The 20,510-nt window shown below is 37.6% G+C and overlaps 1 protein-coding gene across 3 annotated transcripts in view; it reads left to right on the top strand.

Moving 5' to 3' along the window:
- The window catches only part of TEX11 (testis expressed 11), a 312,028-nt gene that overhangs the window by 26,569 nt on the left and 264,949 nt on the right, over positions 1–20,510 (top strand). For all 3 annotated transcript variants that reach the window (XM_082716160.1, XM_082716159.1, XM_082716161.1), the window contains exons 5-7: positions 112–191; positions 7,006–7,086; positions 7,179–7,298. In XM_082716160.1, coding sequence (XP_082572286.1) covers positions 112–191; positions 7,006–7,086; positions 7,179–7,298 — 281 coding nt within the window. The remainder of the gene's footprint in view (positions 1–111; positions 192–7,005; positions 7,087–7,178; positions 7,299–20,510) is intronic.

Genomic DNA, 20,510 nt, shown 5'->3' on the forward strand with positions numbered 1-20,510 from the left:
TTCATAGTTATTTTAACAAAACTGGATTCACTTTACTCCTCCTTTCTTTTTATAAGTATATAAAACAATGAATGATTTTGTGTTTATGGGTATCTGATTACTGTTTTGCAGTACGGCATGTTGCTTGCAAGCTGGTGTGTATGTGTGGAGGCTCAGCTGCTTCAGAAGAAGTTATTCGAAGACAGATTTTGGTAAGTCATAATTAAATGAGGAGAAAGTGTAGATGTAGTGAAGTAGCCGTTACTACTATGAATATGGTTGAAGTTAGTGTGAACTGGAAAGAGGGTTATATCCTTTAGTGTTATCTATGTTCCTTTTTTTTTTTAAGATTTTATTTGTTTATTTGACAGAGATCACAAGTAGGCAGAGAGGCAGGCAGAGATACAGGGGGAAGCAGGCTCTCTGCTGAGCGGAGAGCCCAATGGGGGGCTCGATCCCAGGACCCTGAGATCATGACCTGAGCCGAAGGCAGAGGTTTAACCCACTGAGCCACCCAGGTGCCCCTCCTATTTTTTTAATACAGCTCTTTCAGTCTACATGTTTTCCCCGCCTTTCTTAATCTGTTGACTAGTATTTGTTGAAGAAGCAAGGTTGTTTGTTCTACAGAGTTTCCAAAATTCTGGATTCTGATGACTGCATCCTTATAGTATCATTTAATAAAGTCTTTTGACTCCTGTTTTTCCTGTAAACTGGTAGGTAGATTTAGAAACATGATCTGATTCAGGTTAGTTTTGTGAAGAATAATTCATAGGCAGTATGGTATACTTCCATCTGGCATCTATCTGTCTCTTTTGTTGTGTTAGTGCCCTTTGATGATATGTCCCTAGGTCCATTATTTCTGTAGATATTTGCACATTCTACTTCTTTATTCCTTCCTTCTTTATTAACTGGGATAAAGGGAAACTTTCCCTCATCAACTATTTGTATGCTTTGAAGTATACCTTTGTAAGAAAGGACAGTCTTGACTCTTTCTCCTGCCTTTTTTAAAAAATTTCTTTTTTAATTTTAAAAGATTTTATTTATTTATTTGAGAGAGAGACAGTGAGAGAGAGCATGAGCGAGGGGAAGGTCAGAGAGCGAAGTAGACTCCCCATGGAGCTGGGAGCCTGATGGCAGGACTCCGGGATCATGACCCGAGCCGAAGGCAGTCGTCCAACCAACTGAGCCACCCAGGCCTCCCTGCCTTTATTTTTTTTTTTAAAGCAGTCTTCAGAATGAGTTGGTTCTCTAACATCCTTAAATGATGATCAGGTAGATTTTTTTTAAAAAAGTGTCATTGTGAACTCACATTTGTAATGCATTTCAATCCATTTTAGTTATTATTCTTACTGAAGCACCTATCTTTGGCCAGAAGAAGCCTCTTGAAGTGATTCTGAAGCCTTTTGACACTACTCCAGTAATCTTTAACAGCAAAACTGAAATAATAGTCAAAATTTGATTTCTGATATGACAAGATACCCATTCTCATTTTGTGTAGTTCCTGCCCTAGTGATACCTTGAAAGAGCTCTGTTTCCTTTTAGTGGAGGATGCTATTCAGAAACCATAATGTGGAAATTACAAGTACTCATTGCTACTGCATTGGTCTTTGTTTCTAGATCTTTTTACTAGACAGAGCTATGAAATACATATGTTTTTGAAAGATAAAATATGTAGTGAGTTCATGGTTATATATTTTTAAAAGATTTTATTTATTTATTTGACAGAGAGACTAGGAGAGAGGGAACATAGCCAGAGGGAGTGGGAGAGGGAGAAGGAGGTGTCCCACTGAGCAGGGGGCCCAATGTGGGTGGGGCTCAATCCCAGGACCCTAGCATCACGACCTGAGCTAAAGACAGCTGTTTTAAGGACTGAGCTACCCAGTCACCCCCATAGTGATATATTTAAAGAAATATTTATTTATTTAAGAGAATGAGAGAGTGCCTGTGTGAACTGGGGGCAGGGCAAAGGGGGAGGGTGAGGGGCAAGCAGATTCTGTGCTGTGTGTGGAGCCTAACATGGGACTGGATTCCATGACCCTGCATCATGACTTGAGCCAAAACCAAGAGTCAGATGCTTAGTTGACTAAGCCATGAAGGTGACCCTCATAGTAATATTTATTTCTTTTTTTAGGATTTTATTTATTTATTTGACAGAGGGAGACATAGTGAGAGAGGGAACACAAGCATGGAAAGTGGAGGAAGGAGAAGCAGGCTTTCTGTAGAGCAGAGAATCTGATGCGGGGCTTGATCCTAGAACCCTGGGTTCATGACCTGAGCTGAAGGCAGAGGTTTAAGGGCTGACCACCCAGGTGACCCTCTCCTTTTCTTTTAAGACATAGTGTTATTTCTAATTGATAGGATAGGATTTTACTTAGCTTCTTGATCTTATATTTGTGTCTCTTTTCCTGGCCCTGACAATCTTGGTGCCTAACAACATTAATATAGTGAATAACTGGTTATATCCAAAAAATGTATTTTTATAATTGTTTCATAATACATCAGTATCAATATAGTTACTAAGAATGATTTCTAAAAATAGTTCAAGAAATTTTTTTTTTAAAGATTTTATTTTATTTATTTGTCATAGAGAGAGAAGTGAGAGCAAGCACAGGCAGACAGAGTGGCAGGCAGAGGCAGAGGGAGAAGCAGGCTCCCTGCCAAGCAAGGAGCCCGATGTGGGACTCCATCCCAGAACGCTGGGATCATGACCTGAGCCGAAGGCAGCCCCTTAACCAACTGAGCCACCCAGGCGTCCCAGTTCAAGAAATTTTTTTGTACTTCTTTTATTCTTTGCATATATCCCACTAGGGTTGTATAGTTAAAGTATCATTTTATTATTATTAAAATATATTTTTAAAGATTTTATTTATTTATTTGAGAGAGCATGAGAGAGAGGGGAAGAGAGGATGAGCAGGCAGTGGAGAGGGAGAAGCAGACTCAGGGCTGTATCCAAGGACTCTGACTTCATGATCTGAGCCAAAGGCAGAAGCTTAACCAACTGAGCCACCCAGGTGCCCCTTAAAATACTGTTTTATTTTAATTAATTAATTTATTTAAAGATTTTATTTATTTTTTTTCAGACAGAGATCACAAGTAGGCAGAGAGGCAGACAGAGGGAGAGGAAGCAGGCTCCCTGCTGAGCAGAGAGCCTAATGCAGGGCTTGATTCCATGACCCTGGGACCATGACTTGAGCCGAAGGCAGAGGCTTTAACCCACTGAGCCACCCAGGCGCCCCTTATTTATTTACTTTTAAAAGATTTTATTTTTATTTTTTTGATAGAGAGAGATCACAAGTAGGCAGAGAGGTAGGCAGAGAGAGAGAGGGGGAAGCAGGTTTCTCACTGAGAGCCCGACGTGGGGCTCAATCTCCGGACCCTGAGATCATGACCTGAGCCGAAGGCAGAGGCTTTAACCCACTGAGCTACCCAAGCGCCCCTAAAATATTATTTTATAAATACTTGAAATAATTCCCTTTTCTTTGATGAAGCCATTGACTCGATACATTGTTAGATTTATTTATTTATTTATTTTAAAGATTGTATTTATTTGAGAGAGAAAGCATGACTTGGGGGGAGGGGCAGAGGGAGAGGGAGAAGCAAACTTCCTGCTGAGCAGGGAGCTGGATGTGGGTCTTGATCCCAGGACCCTGAGATCACAACCTGAGCTGAAGGCAGATGCCTAACTGAGTTATCTGCCACCTGGATTCATTTATTTTTGTTTGCTTTTGATTTTAGGCAATTGCTTTTTGTTTTATAATTATGTCAAATATTTATTTTTTTAATTTTTATTTAAAAAAATTATTTATTTATTTAATTGGCATACAGAGATCACAAGTAGGCAGAGAGGCAAACAGAGAGACGGGGGAAGCTTGCTCCCCGTCACGCAGAGAGCCTGACGTGGGGCTGGATCCCAGGACCCTGAGATCATGACCTGAGCCAAAGGCAGAGGCCTTAACCCACTGAGCCCCCCAGGCACCCCTAGTTATGTCAAATATTTATATGGTTCCAAAGTAAATTCTACTGAAAGAAGTATATTCAGATAAGTCTACCTTCTATCTGTGTCCTCTCTGCCCTATTTCTTCACTTCCCCTGTGGATAGCTATTTTGTTTATTGTTTATCCTTTTTTTTAAAAAATAAAGGTATATATACATGTCTTTCACCACCCCAAAGGATCTTAGATAAATGGTAGCATTCCATATATATACTTTTTTCCACCTTTATTTTACCTCATTTAAGGTTATATCCTAGCAATCAATCTGTAGCAGTATATAGAGATATTCCTCATTTTTAAAAAAAATTTTTTTATTTGTTTGATAGAGATCACAAGTAGGCAGAGAGGCACGCAGAGATAGAGGGGGAAACAGGCTCCCCGCTGAGCAGAGAGCCCAATGTGGGGCTCGAAATAGGAACCTGGGACCATGACTTGAGCTGAAGGCAGAGGCTTAACCCACTGAGCCACCCAGGCGCCCCTATTCCTTTTTTTATAGCTACACAGTATTCATCCAGCTTCCTTCCATGGACATTTGGATGCTGCAGTGAATTGCCTTGTTTATATGTTTTTTTTTAAATTTTAAATCTACTAATTATAATTATTTCTGTTTTCACTTCTCATGGTTTCCTCCATATATTTTAATCATACATTCATATCACTGTGTTAGTTTGCTAGGGCTGCCATAACAAAATAACACATACTAGTTGGTTTAAACAATAGAAATGTATTTTCTCAAAATTATGGAAGCTGAACGTCCAAGGTAAAGGTGTTGGCAGATTTGGTTTCTTCTGAAGCCTCTCTCCTTGACTTGCAGATGGCTGCCTTCTCACTATGTTTTCATATGGCCTTTTCTCTCTATCCCTGCATCTCTGGTGTCCCTTGTGTATCCAGATTTTCCTTTTTTAGGACACCAGGCAGATTAGGGCCCACTACAGTAGTCTCATTTTAACTTCCATCACTTTGTTAAAGACCCTCTCTCCAAATACAGCCCCATTATGAGGTACTTGGAGTTAGGGCTTCAACATATGAATTTTGGGGAGATGTAGTTCAGCCTATAATAATAATAAAATAATAAAAAGAAGATCTTGACATATCAGTTTTAGATATGATCTAATTTTTTCTTGCTCTGATAGATGAAGATTTATCTTTCTATTATCTATTATCCCCCCATTCCCCCTTCAGTTTTTGTTAATTATTTTCTACTATTTTTAATTTATCTAATCGTAACCTTTTTGAACTTCAAATGTAATATATAATATATTAAAATTTTTATACATCAGGGGCGCCTGGGTGGCTCCGTGGGTTAAAGACTCTGCCTTCGGCTTGGGTCATGATCCCAGGGTCCTGGGATCGAGCCCCACGTTGGGCTCTCTGCTCAGCGGGGACCCTGCTTCTTCCTCTCTCTCTGCCTACTTCCCTGCCTGCTTGTGATCCCTGTCTATCAAATAAATAAATAAAATCTTAAAAAAATTTTTTTTACATCAAAAACTCATGGTTTACTATATGTTGGCTAACTGAACATAATTTAAAAAAACCAAAAACGAGAAATCCCCTCTGTATTTTTTTCTTTCTCTGTCAATTTTGGAGAGTATGTTTTTACTTTCTACCCTATGAGGATATTTGTACTTTCGTGTTCTCTCTACCTTTCCCTCACCTCTAACCTTCCAATTTCTGTTAATTTCTAATATTTGCATTTTTGGCTTTGTTGTTTTCAAAGATAGAAAACTAAAAGGAACATTTTACTGATTGTGACAGGTATACGATTCTGTGGATGATGCTAATACTCTTTGTTTCCATCTGTTAATTCTCTTAATTCTGTTTCCTTAGATATTCTTCTGTTTGTTGAGTGTGATGTCCTTTCATCGGGTTGGTTTCCCTCAATTGTTTGGTGATTCTTGCTCATATTTGATTTGAAATTCCTTGATAGTCTGTGAATGCCGTTTCACACTATTTACCATAACCCAAATCAAGTGACTGATCAAGAGGTAGGGCTGAATATTTTGCATTGGCCTGTGTTGTCAGCCACCTGGCACTCTATTTTTCTCTCACTTAAGTGATTGTACTCACTGTTCCTTCCTGGAGAGGAGGGAAGATACCTCTTGGTGGGGAAACCTGCTGCCTGATAATACTGTTCACATCCTGGATGTTTTCTACATTTTGCATTTTTGTGCATTTTGTTATGTGGGTTTTTGTTTCATCCCATTTGCTGTCTATTTTTCAGAAGTTCCTCATAATTTCAGGTCAAATGAAAATGCCCCTTATTTTCCAGGTTGCTTATTGAATAAAAAAAATATGTATATATGTTCTCCTATTTCTAGGGAATGAAAAAAAAAGATACATCTTCTTAGAGATTGTGTGTATCATTATATATATATATGACATAACATACATAATTTCTAGGGATTTTAGAGTATATAAAATTTATACCAAAGTTTGTAGTATACTTATATCCTATATGTAAATTTATAGTAAAATGTACAGTGTATTTATTATATATATTTTATACACGCACACACACACACACACATCATTTCTATGGCTTTGTAGAAGGGGTTGAGCTGTAGTTCGTGCTCAGTCCTCCCATCTTGATTCAGTTCTTGTTTGCTTCTGTAGCATTTGTGCATATTACATAGCAACTATATATTTAGATGTCTGTCAGTTATAATACTGTGAGCTTCTTTACCAAGGTGTGTTGAGTTATAGTCTAATGCTTATCATATAACTTCAAGTATGTGAAGAACTAATTTTCCAGAACTTTCTATTCCTATCTAAATTATCCTAATATCTTCTTTCAATAATTCTTAGAAAATGTGTTTTCAAGTTACTAATTTTTTTTATTGCCTTTCTTGAGGCCATTTCTATTAAGTTATGGAGTTCAGAACAGAACATAGAACTATAATAAATGCTATTTTTTTCTGGGGATTACACTATGGAATATGAGCAGAGGATTAAATATTTTATCTAATACCCTCTTCAACCAGTTGGGAGGAGTTGTGAATTAAAAAAAAATTATTTTCTAACTTCTTTCTTCCAGATGAATATGAAAACAGGAAAAGGGTGGGTGGATGTTGGAAATGCAGTGTGTGCTGATCAGTTTTTTCAAGCTGCCATGACTGTAAGTTTACCAGTGATTTTTAGCTGTAACAATTATTAATAATAGTTTTGGTTACTCTCATCATGTCATTGTATTGTGGTTTTATTTTCCAGGGTCTGGAGCAGTTATATGTTAAATTAATGCAGAGAAGCTCCACTGAGGTCCACATGACTTTGCAGAAGATTGCTGTGGAGAGGGACCTTTTCAAAGTTCTTTCTTACCAAGCAGAGGCAGTAAGTATCATGGTCTCTACAGCCTTACAGTGGGGCATTTTGTTTATGTAAATGCAAAGTGATGAAATAAACTTTTTAGAAGAAAAGGCGTCATTGGCCTTTCATGTAGGATATTATATTTGACCTTTTATCTCCATTTTATATCTGAAGGTAACATTACTAATGGTCATTCATATCTATGTGGGGGTGGTTGAAGTTAGAAAGGCTGATATGTAACTAAACATCATTGTCAATCACTGCATGTAATGTCTGTCATTTCTTTATGGCAGTACCCTCGACTTGAAACACCTCTCTGTGACTCTCTCCTACATTAACAGTCTGCCTAAAATTGCCTGAAAAGAGTCTTCTCATTTGCAGTTGTTCTGAGTTGTTTGCTGAGGTTTTCTAAAAGTCTGCTCCTATCACTGTTTAAAATTGTACTTTACCTGTGTTTGGCTTGTAGGTTTCCTCCTTTGCCACCGTGCAGTTAGGTATTCATTTTTAGTTGACAAAATGTAAGCCATGATGAGCTTGCTCTCTGTAAAATTTATGTAACTCTGGAAATGAAAAAGAGACTTTAAAAATCATGTAGTATAATCCTCTTATTTTTATTTTTTAATATTTTTATTGAGAATCAACTCATATACTACAAAATTCACACATTTAAAATGTACAGTTCAGTGATTTAGTATATTCACAGAATTGTGCAATGTTCAACACATTTAAACCAGCAGAAGGAAGGAAATAATAAAGATTAGAGAGGAAATAAATGATATAGAAACAAAAAAAAACCAAAACAGTAGAACTGATAATGAAACCAGGAACTAGTTCTTTGGAAAGATTAATAAAATTGATAACCTGGGGCGCCTGGGTGGCTCAGTGGGTTAAGCTTCTGCCTTCGGCTCAGGTCATGATCTCAGGGTCCTGGGATCGAGTCCCACATCGGGCTCTCTGCTCAGCAGGGAGCCTGCTTCCTCCTCTCTCTCTCTGCCTGCCTCTCTGCCTACTTGTGATCTCTCTCTGTCAAATAAATAAATAAAATCTTTAAAAAAAATTGATAACCTGTATCCATACTTTTACCAAAAAGAAACGAGAAAGGACCCAAATAAATGAAATCACAAATGAGACAGGAGAAATAACCAACACAACAGAAATATAAGAAATCATAAGAGAATATTATGAAAAACTATAAGCCAGTAAATTGGACAAGAAATGAATAAATGCCTAGAAACATAATAAACTACGAAAACTGAAATAGAAAGAATAGAAAAATGTAACACACTGATAAACCAGTGAAGAAATTGAATCAATAATTGAAAAGCTCCCAAAAAACAAAAAGTCCAGGACCAGATGCCTTCATAGGTGAATTCTACCAAACATTTAGAAGAATTAATAAGGGTGCCTGGCTGGCTCAGTCCATGGAACTTGCAGCTCTTAGTCTCAGGGTTGTAAGTTTGAACCCCTGTCAGGTGTGGAGTTTACTAATAAATAAAATCTTAAAAAAAAAAAAAGGTTAAGACTTAACACCTATTCTTCTCAAACTATTCCAAAAAACAGAAAAAGAAGGAAAACTTCCAAATTCATTCTGTGAGGCCGGCATTACCCTGATACCAAAGCCAGATAAAGACTACTAAAAAAGAGAACTTCAGGCCAATATCTCTGATGAACACGGTTGCAAAAATTCTCAACAAAATACTAGCAAACCAAATCCAACAATATATTAAAAAAATAAGTTCTTTATAGTTTTTGGATACTAACCCTTTATCAGATAGGTCTTTTGCTAATATGTTTTCCCATTCTGTAAGCTACCTTTTTGTTTTGTTGATTGTTTCCTTTGCTATGTGGAAGCTTTTTATCTTGATAAAGTCTTAGTAGTTCACTTTGGCTTTTGTTTCCTTTTTCTCCAGAGACTGTTCTAGTAAGAATTTGCTACCATCAGTGTCAAGGTTCCTGCCTATGTTCACTAGGATTTTGATGGTTTCCTGTCTCATGTTTAGGTCTTTCATCCATTTTGAATTTATTTTTGTGTATGGTGTAAGAAAGTGCTCCAGTTTCATTCTCCTGTATGATGTTCAGTTTTCACAATATTGTTTGTTTATGAGACTGTTTTCCATTGGATATTCTTTCCTGTTTTGTCAAAGATTAGTTGACCATATAGGTGTGGCTCCATTTCTGGGTTTTCTATTTTTTTATTAACATATAATGTACTACTTGTTTAAGGGGTATCTATTCTTTTTTTTTAAGATTTTATTTATTTATTTGACAGACAGAGATCACAAGTAGGCAGAGAGGCAGGGAAGCAGGCTCCCCACTGAGCAGAGAGCCCAATGTGGGGCTCGATCCCAGGACCCTGAGATCATGACCTGAGCCGAAGGCAGAAGCTTTAACCCACTGAGCCACCCAGGCGCCCCTCTATTCTTTTTTTTTTTTTTTAAGAGTTTATTTATTTGAGGGGTGCCTGAGTGGCTCATTCGTTAAGCGTCTGCCTTTGGCTCAGGTTATGAACCCAGGGTCCTGGAATGAAGTCCTGCATCAGGCTTTCTGCTCAGTGGGAAGCCTGCTTTTCCCTTTCCCACTCGCCCTGCATGTCTTCCCTCCTCCATGTCAAATAAATAAATAAAATCTTTAAAAAATCTTTTAAAAAGATTTTATTTACTTGAGAGAGAGTGAGAGAAGGAGATGGGTGAGGGTCAGAGGGAGTAGACTCCGTGCTGAGTGGGGATCCTGTCACAGTACTCTAGCCTGTAGATCATGACCCTGGCCAAAGGCAGATGCTTAACCAGCTGAGCCACTCAGGTATCCTGGGTTTTCTATTCTGTTCCAGTGATCTCTGTGTCTGTTTTTGTGCCAGTACCATACTGTCTTGTTGACTACAGCTTTGTAGTCCAGAATTGTGATGCTTCCAACATTGCTTTTCTTCTTCAGGTTTGCTGTGGCTATTTGGGGCCTTTTGTGGTTCTGTACAAATTTTAGGATTATTTGTTCTAGCTCTGGGAAAAATGCTGGTGTTATTTTGGTAGGGATTGTGTTAAATGTGTAGCTTGCTTTGGGTAGTATAGACATTTCAACAATATTTGTTCTTCCAATCCATGAGCATGGAATGTCTTTCCATTTCTTTGTGTCATCTTCAATTTCTTTCTTAAGTGTTCTGTAGTTTTCAGAGTACAGATTTTTACATTTATGGTTAGGCTTATTCCTAAGTATCTTACAGTTTTTGGTATAATTGTAAATTGTATCAATTCCTTGATTTCTTTTTCTGTTTCATTCTTGTTATATAGAAATGCAACATATTTCTGTATGTTGATTTTTATATCCTGTGACTTTGCTGAATTTATGTATTCTAGCGATTTTTTGGTGGATTCTTTTGGGTTTTCTGCAGAGAGTATCATGCCTTCGGCAGCTATTTACAATTTGACTTCTTCCTTACCAATTTGGATGACTTTTACTTCTTTTTGTTTTCTGATAGCTGAGGCTAAGAGTTCCAGTAGTATGTTAAATAATAATGGTGAGAGTGGACTTCCTATCTTGTTCCTGAATGTAGATGAAAAGCTCTCAGTTTTTCCCCATTGAGGATGATATTAGCTGTGGGTATTTCTTATATGGCCTTTACGGTGTTGAGGTATGTTCCATCTATGCCTACTTTGTTGAGGGTTTTTTAATCAAGAATGGATGCTGTATTTTGTCACATGGTTTTTCTGGGTGTTTTGAGAGGATCATATGGTTCTTATCCTTTCTTTTATTAATGTGGTGTATCATGTTGAGTGATTTGCAAATACTGAACAACCTTTGCAGTCCAGGAATAAATCCTACTTGATTGTGAGTCGCACCCTTTGTCAAAAATCAATTGATCATAAATATGAGGGTTTATTTCTGGACTTTTAATTGTTTACTGTTGATCTTCATGTCAGTTTTTATGTCATACCAAAGTGTCTTGATTGCAGTAGCTATGTAGCAAGTTTTGAAATGAGAAAGTGTGAGTCTTCAGTTTTGTTATTTTTAATATTATTTTGACTATTCTAGGTCTCTTGTGTTTTCATATGAATTTTAGGATAGGCATCTGAGACCAGAACCAAGATTTTCTGACTTTCTGCCCAGTGCTTCCTTCCCTGCAAATTAAATTAACTGTATAAAAGAGAACCCCCACTTTTGGCAATTTTGTCTTTTTTTTCTTTCTTTCTTTGATAGTTTCTTTAATTTATATTTACCTTTTTATTCTGATAAGGATTCTACACTTATTTTGAGATAACAAGTTTGGTTATTTTTATTTTTATTTTTATTTTTTTAATTTATTTATTTTTTTTTAAAAGATTTTATTTATTTATTTGACAGAGAGAGAGATCACAAATAGGCAGAGAGACAGACAGAGAGAGAGATGAGGAGAAGCAGGCTCCCTGCTGAGCAGAGAGCCCGATGCGGGACTCGATCCCAGGCCCCTGGGATCATGACCTGAGCCGAAGGCAGAGGCCTAACCCACTGAGCCACCCAGGCGCCCCAAGTTTGGTTATTTTTATATCCTGGAAAATGATAATCTATAGTAGTAAAAATTCCAAATTGAGTTTTATTCACCTATTTTTTAAATTTTTTTAAAGATTTTTAAAAAAATTTTTAAATTTTTTTAATAAACATATAATACATTTTTATCCCCAGGGGGACAGGTCTGTGAATTTTGTCTTCCTTTTAATGTTAGTATTTTTATGGGTTATATTAATGCTAAAATTAATATTTTAATACTAATATTTAATACTAATATTTTAATAGTACTAATATGTTAATACTAAAAAACTGAAATGAAGTCCAGTAGGTCTTGGTGTTATGTGTACACTCTTCTGCCAATTTGCTCTATGTCCTTGGGCTGTTACTTTACCTCTCTGAGCCTGTAAAATCCAATATTTAAGAGATCAACTGTCTGTGGGCTGCATTTTGACAGAGGTACATTTGGTTTGCTAGTAGTTCAAATGAAAAAGATCTGTGTGTGTTAATTGTCTACAAGTTCAAGTTTCAATCAATGATGCGATGTAGCTGCAAAAAAGCTAACAGAATCTTAGGCTATATTAATAGATATGTAGTACAAAGCTATAGGTAGGTGTTTTCAACTAGTTAACATATTAAATATTGTGATCAGTCTAGGCATCACACTTTAAAATCATTTTAATAGTCTGGAAGATATATCATGTGAAAAATATTTGAGGGATATAGAGATGTCTGCCTGGGAAAAAAAAGAAGACAGTAGGAATTATAGCTCTGTTTGACTGTTTTAAAGACTATCGTATCAAAGAAGAATTAAAGTCCACAGAATAGAACTAAGACCTTTGAGAAAGATAGTTTCAAAGTGTTTGGCTCAATTTAAAGTGTAACCTTTCATCAGTGATAATGATCAGATAATACTATAGCTTTGTTGCAAGGTATCTGTTGTCATTGAAAGACTGCAAACAAAGGTGTGAACATCCTAAGAATTATATATATTATAGAAAAGATGCCTTCATTAGATAGGAAATTAGATTAGGTACCCTTTTGTCCCTTTTTTATTTTTTTTTAGATTTTATTTATTTATTTGACAGAGAGAGATCACAAGTAGATGGAGAGGCAGGCAGAGAGAGAGAAATATAGGGAAGCAGGCTCCCTGCTGAGCAGAGAGCCCGATGCGGGACTCGATCCCAGGACCCTGAGATCATGACCTGAGCCGAAGGCAGCGGCTTAACCCACTGAGCCACCCAGGCACCCCTGTCCCTTCCTTTTTTAAAAAAAAGATTTTATTTATTTATTTGACAGAGAGTTTACAAGTAGGCAGAGAGGCAGGGCAGAGGAGAAGGGGGAAGCAGGCTCCCTGCTTGTGGGGCTCAATCCCAGGACCCTGAGATCATGACCTGAACCACCCAGGCGCCCCCCCTTTTGTTCCTCCTCAATACAAAGATTCTATGATTTTAGAAAGTGTTGTAGTATTCTTTGGTGTTACGGGTGTTGATATCTAAAAATCTTCTTTAGCTTACAGAAATTTTTAGAAGTTAAGATCAATAATGAGAATTATATAATTCTTGATTTTGGTGATGATGTCTTCAAAATATGAAATGAAGACTAATTGTTTTTGCTATGAGTAGACTTTCAATTTTGAGGATATTCTCACCTTTAGGGCCTGTGGGTTTTGTTGATGTCTGCTTGGCAAGAGACCATCTTTATGACCTACTGTCAATATTGGTATTTACTAATGAGTTTTCTCTGTACCAGTAGAGTGCTTGAGATATTCTTAGAGATGTATATAGACCTTATCTTTCTCTAGGCATTTCCCATGAAGTGATTAGAGAATTGCTTTATTAATTTATTACTTATTATTCAACAGACAATGAGTATCTTCTACAAATAGAGTAGTATGTTAGGCTTTGTCTGGGAGGAGAATAATCATATATCATATCCTCAAGGAGATTATGGTTTAGTTGGTGAGATAAATAATGCATATACAAAATAGAATGAAGTCTCATAAAGGTGGTACAGATAAATTATCTACACGGAGTGTTTGGTGCTATATAGGAATAGAGCTGTAAGGTCTGATCATTTTTCCCTCCATAAAATGATGAGGTAGTTTGGAAGTTAGGCTATAAATATAATTTTTAAAAATGAGAAAAGGAAAATATAAGTGCCAAATGAATGGCATAGATTGGGCAGGGCACAGACTTTCTTTAAGGTAGTCACATGGTGTTGATAACAATTGTTAAGAATTTACTTTTCCTCAATCTCTACATCCACCTACAAGGTGATAGATAATCTTCTGTTTACCCTTGTACCACAGATTGTCTGCAGTCTTTTAGCATTGTAGAAGTAACTATAGATCTTGTTGTTTTTCCTAATTTCTTATTTTCCTCAGGTATTGGCCATGCCTCTTTTATTCCTCCTTTACTATGGTAAGACCCCTTGTAGGAGCTGACAGGGCCACATGGATACAGGAAAATTGAGTTTATCCATAAAGACTATGATGGAGGGTGTCTTGGAAATGCAAGGCATGTGGAAAAATCAATTTCTCCAGTATACTGAGGGCCATGGTTCACTGTCTCTCCCTACTAGTTAAAAAGGCAGTAATAAAAAGTTAATTTTTATATTGTCAGCATCTAGCATGGTACCTGGCACACAAGAGATAATATGTAAATGTATGTTATAGTAATGAATCTCCTCTCCTATTATCCCTCTCTATCTTACTCGTTTTCCCCAAATGAGTAATAGTAGCATATGAGATATGAAAGGTTGAGAGATAACTGGTATATGGAAGTGCTATAAGTATGTAGGAAAGGGGGCAGAGATTATTGTGAACTGGGTTAGTAGAGGAAGACACACAAAGGATTTAGGGCATGATTTGGATTTTGGAGGAAGGAATAGATTTTGAAAGCTAGTAAAGAGAGCACAACATATTCCAGGCAGAGCAAAGGTTTGAGCATGAGCAAAATCATATAGGCAGAAATTGATAGGTCTTGTTAAAAGAATGTTGAGTGATCAGTTTATTTGAAAGAAACTATTTGTTCAAGGACACAGGAAGGACTAAGTGTAGAGGAGTAATTTGGGCCAAGTTGAGAGGCCCAAATATACTTCTCTGAAAAAATAATTTTGATATTTTCCTAAAGGCAGAGGGGTGGTTGAAAGTTTTTGGAAGAGGTAAGAAGGCACCAATCAAAGAGTGCCTTGAAGTAGTGCTTGGGATAAAAGGCGCAGCACTGGAATATAGTCTATGATTTTGTAATAGCATTTTATGGTGACAGATGGTAGCTGCACTTATGAGCATAGCATAATGTATAGAGAAATCGAATCATTATGTTGTACACCTTGAAACATTGTGTGTCAACTATACTAAAAACTTTTTAAAATGATAAATAGAATGGAGGCAGAGTGTGAGCACGAGATAATGAGAGTCTCAATTATAGTTGTAACAACAGGAATGGGAAGGAAGGACAAATATAGGAGATCTAAAGGAAGCAAACATTTATGCTCAGGACTGAACCACGCAGTCCTTGGAGGCAGGAAAGTGAGGATGGTAAGAAAGCCAAGTCATATCGCAAACATTTACATGTGGGGGAGGATGTAGTAAAATGTAAAGCAAACAGAAAGGACAGATGATACACCAGAGATGAAGGAGGACTAGAACAGAGTCATGAATGGGAAGAACATTTCATTGAAAAAGGGATTATCAGTAGTGCAGTGCTTCAGAGAATTAAAGGAAAATGAGGTTGGAGAAAAGGCTCTTGGACTTGACATTTAGGATGACAATAGTGACCATAGAAAGTAATTTTAGTAGAAAGGTAAGAGTGGAGGACAGACTAGGAATTTAAGGGTTGAGTGGATAGTGAGGTAATGGAAGAATTTAGTATAGTGATCTGTGAGGGCAAAACTACTTTCATAATAATTCTAAGATGTTATTTGCCTTCTTGTTATGTTGACATTGTACTGGTGCTGTAAAAGCAATGGTGGGTAAAACTGTGGGTATTTTAACGTGAATCAAGACAGTGGCACACCTTTTACTATTCATTTTATTGTATTTTTAAAAGATTTTATTTATTTATTTGATAGACACAGTAAGAGAGGGAACCCCAGCAGGGGGTGTGGGAGAGGGAGAAGCAGGCTTTCCACTGAGCAGGGAGCCCGATGTGGGGCTCGAGCCCAGGACCCTGGGGTCATGACCCAAGCAGAAGGCAGAAGCTTAATGACTGAGCCACCCAGGCACCCCTAGTCATTGTATTCTTCATCATTACCCACTTGCAGTGAAAAGAATGCCATTTTTACTTAAAATGGTGGTTGTCTTGAGGAAAGGCCCTTATGTGATTGACTTGGAGCTGAATTAGCTCCTTCTGTTTTCACATATCACTGTCTTTACTGGAAAAGAGGGACTGGTAGATAAACTTTGTTCATTCAGACTTGGGTATTTATAGACATTTTCAAAATGAATGAAGTTTGAATGTGACTTCAAGGAAAGCAACTGACAGTATTTGTTGCTAGTGATAAAATCTGAGCTGTTAAGTAAAAGAATTTTGGAAAACTTGTACCTCTGTCACAACTTTGACGCAGCTTCCACATAAACTTTTCTGATGAAATTGACGATGGTATTAACGAATGTGATTTTAATTTTTTTTCAAATTTTATTATTTTATTTTTAAAATACTTTTTTTATTTATTTAAGAGACAGAGAGTAAGAGAGTGAGCCATGAGCAGGGTGAGGGGCAGAGGGAGAAGCAGACTCCCTGAGGAGCAGGGAGCCTGATGTGGGCTCAGTCCCGGAACTCCAGGATCATGACCTGAACTGAAAGCAGACACTTAACCGATTGAGCCACCAAGGCACCCATAACTAATGTGATTTTTTAAGAAGTTTATTTTAGAGAGAGAGAGGAAGTGTATAGGGATTGAGGGGGAGAGGGAGAGGGAGAGAATCTCAGGTGGGCTCCACACTGAGCACAGAGCCCTGAGCTGAAACTGAGTGAGATGCTTAACCAACTGTGCCACCCAGGCACCTCTTAACTAATGTGATTTTTTTTTAAAGATTTTATTTATTTGACAGAGACACAGCAAGAGAGAGAGCACAAGCAGGCGGAGTTGGGGAAGCGGGCTTCCCACAGAGCAGGGAGCTGGATGTGAGACTTGATCCCAGGTGGGATCATGACCTGAGCTGAAGGCAGATGCTTAACGACTGAGCTACCCAGGCACCCAACTAATGTGATTTTTAGAAACTTCTTATTTTGAAATAATTACAGACTCACAGGAAGTTGCACAAATATTTTGATAGTTCTGGAGTACTCTTTACCCAGTTTTCTTCAGTGGTAACATCTTATGTAAATAAATTACATCATAAAGCCAGGAAATTGACATTATAATCCATAGGCCTTATTCATATTTTACCAGTTTTACATGATATACTCATATGCATATCTGTAGTTCTATACAGTTTTATCAAATGGGTAGATTCATGTAACTAGCACTTCCACAATCAAGATATAGAACGATTTCATCACCACAAAGATCCCTTGTATTTTTTTTTTTTTGTAGTTACAGCCTGCCCATTCCCCCATTCCCTATCCCAGGCAACTAATAGTCTCCACCTCTACAGTTTGTCATTTGGGAATATTTTATATATAGAATCATATAGTATTTAACCTTTTGATAGTGCCTTTTTGAACTTAGCATGATTGCTTTGACATCCATCCAAGTTTTGTGTATCAGTAGTTTGTTATTTGTAAGTAGTATTCTGTGGTATGGATCTATCAGTTTGTTTAGCCATTCACCATGGAAGGAATTTGGGTTGTTTCCAGTTTTTGGCTATTGGAAATAAAGTTGGTATGAACATTTGTGTAGAGGTTTTTGTGTGGACATAAATTTTCATTTCTGTGGGATAAATGCCCAGGAGTACAATCACTGGGTTGAATCATTAGTGTATGTTTAGTAGTTTGTTTTTTAAGAAACAACCAGACTGTTTCCTAGAGTGGCTGTGCCATTAATCCCTATAAGCAATGTATGGGAGATCCCATTTTCTGCATTCTTGCCAGCATTTTGTATTGTGATCAATTCATTTTAGTTATTCTATTAGATGTCTAGTGATATTTCATCATGGTTTTTAAAAAAGATTTTATTTATTTATTTGACAGACAGAGATCACAAGTAGGCAGAGAAGCGGGCAGAGAGAGAGAGAGAGAGAGAGAGGAGGAAACAAGCTCCCTGCAGAGTAGAAAGCCCAGTGTGGGGCTGGATCCCAGGATTCTGGGATCATGACCCGAGCTGAAGGCACCCATATCCCACTGAGCCACCCAGGTGCCCCATCATCATGGTTTTAATTTGTGCTTCCCATAATGGCTAATGTTGAACATTTTTTCATGTACTTATATGCCATCTGTATATTTTCAAGTGAAACGTCAGTTTGCGCTTACCTATTTTCTAATTGGATTGTTTATTTTTTTTTGCTGTTGAATTTTGTAAATTATGTATTATAGATTTGATTCCTTTGTCAAGTATGTATTTTTTAAAAGATTTTATTTATTTATTTGACAGATCTCAAGTAGGTAGAGAGGCAGGCAGAGAGAGAGGAGGAAGCAGGGTCCCTGCTGAGCAGAGAGCCCAATGTGGACTCGATCCCAGGACCCTGAGATCATGACCTGAGCAGAGGCTTTAACCCACTGAGCCACCCAGCTGCCCCTCAAATATGTATTTGTCTTTTCTTCCTCTTAATAGGGTTGCAGAGCAAAAGTATTTTAATTTTGATGAAGTTTAATTGATTTTTTTAATGGATTGTGGTTCTGGTGTCATGTCTCAAAATTCTTCACCAAGCTCTAGATCTGAAATACTTTCTCCTATAAGTTCAGTAGCTTTACCTTTTATGTTTAAATCTATGATTGATTTTGAGTTAATTTTCTTTTTTTCTAAGATTTTATTTATTTATTTGACAAGGAGATAGAGAGCACAGTAGGCAGAACGGCAGGCGGAAGGAGAGGGAGAAGCAGGCTCTACAGTGAGCAGGGAGCCCGGGATCACCACCTGAGCCAAAGGCAGTTGCTTAATCGACTGAGCCACTCAGGTGCCCTGAGTTAATTTTCTTTTTAAAAAGTAGACTCTAGGGGTGCCTGGGTGGCTCAGTGGGTTAAAGCCTCTACCTTCGGCTCAGGTCATGATCTCGGGGTCCTGGGATCGAGCCCCACATCAGGCTCTCTGCTCAGCAGGGACCCTGCTTCTTCCTCTCTCTCTCTGCCTGCCTCTCCAGTTACTTGTGATCTCTCTGTGTCAAATAAATAAATAAAACCTTAAAAAAAAGTAGATTCTACACCAAGCTGGGAGCCTGACCTCACACCCCCGAGATGATGACCTGAGCTGAAATCAAAAATTGGTTGCTTGGGGCCGCTGGGTAGCTCAGTGGGTTAAGCCTCTGCCTTCGGCTCAGGTCGTGATCTCAGGGTTCTGGGATCCAGTCCCACATGGGGCTTTCTGCTCAGCAGGGGGCCTGCTTCCCCCTCTCTCTCTGCCTGCCTCTCTGCCTACTTGTGATCTCTGTCAAATAAATAAATAAAATCTTAAAAAAAAAAACTTGGTTGCTTAACTGCCAGAGCTACTCAGTACCCAGCATCATTTTTTAAAAGAAGACTCTTCTTTATTCATTGAATTGTTTTTGCACTTCTATAAAAAGTCATTTGACCCTAAATGTAAGGATTTATTTCTGGACTCTGTTTTGTTGCATTGATTTTTATGTCCTATGTCACTATGTAAACTCAATTATTTTAGTTTTGTAGTAAATTTTTTTTTGTTTTTTTTTTTTAATTTTTTATTTTTTATAAACATATATTTTTATCCCCAGGGGTACAGGTCTGTGAATCACCAGGTTTACACACTTCACAGCACTCACCAAAGCACATACCCTCCCCAATGTCCATAATCCCACCCCCTTCTCCCAACCCCCCACCCCCCAGCAACCCTCAGTTTGTTTTGTGAGATTAAGAGTCACTTATGGTTTGTCTCCCTCCCAATTCCATCTTGTTTCATTGATTCTTCTTCTACCCACTTAAGCCCCCATGTTGCATCACCACTTCCTCATATCAGGGAGATCATATGATAGTTGTCTTTCTCTGCTTGACTTATTTCGCTAAGCATGATACGCTCTAGTTCCTCCATGTTGTTAGTTTTGTAGTAAATTTTGAGATCAGTAAGGGTGAGCCTTGCAACTTTGCTCTTCTTTTTAAAAAATGTTTTTGCCTATTCTGGGTCCCTAAATTTTCATATGATTTATTTTTATTTTACTTTATTTTTAAAAAGATTTTGTTTATTTGACAGGGATCACATGTAGGCAGAGAGATAGGCAGAGAGAGAGGGGGAAGCATGCTCCCTGTGGAGCAGAGTCCAATGTGGCTCGATCCTAGGACCCCGGGACCATGACCTGAGCTGAAGGCAGAGACTTAACCCACTGAGCCACCCAGGCGCCCCTATTTTCATATGATTTAAAATCAGGATGTTAGTTTTTGTAAAAGCCTGCTAGAATTTTGATAGGAAATGCATTTGAATCTGTAATTCACTTTAAGGGGCATTGCCATCTTAAGAATATTAAGTCTTCTGATTGGTGAACACGGGATGTCTTCATTTTATTTAGGTCTTTAATTTCTTTCAACTGTATTTTATAGTTTTTAGTGTACAAGTATTGCAGTTCTTTTGTTGAACTTACTCCTAAATGTTTTATTTTATTTTTTAAAGATTTTATTTTTTATTTATTTGACAGACAGAGATCACAAGTAGGCA

This window comes from Mustela nivalis (assembly GCF_964662115.1).
Source record: "Mustela nivalis genome assembly, chromosome: X".
NCBI lineage: Eukaryota > Metazoa > Chordata > Mammalia > Carnivora > Mustelidae > Mustela > Mustela nivalis.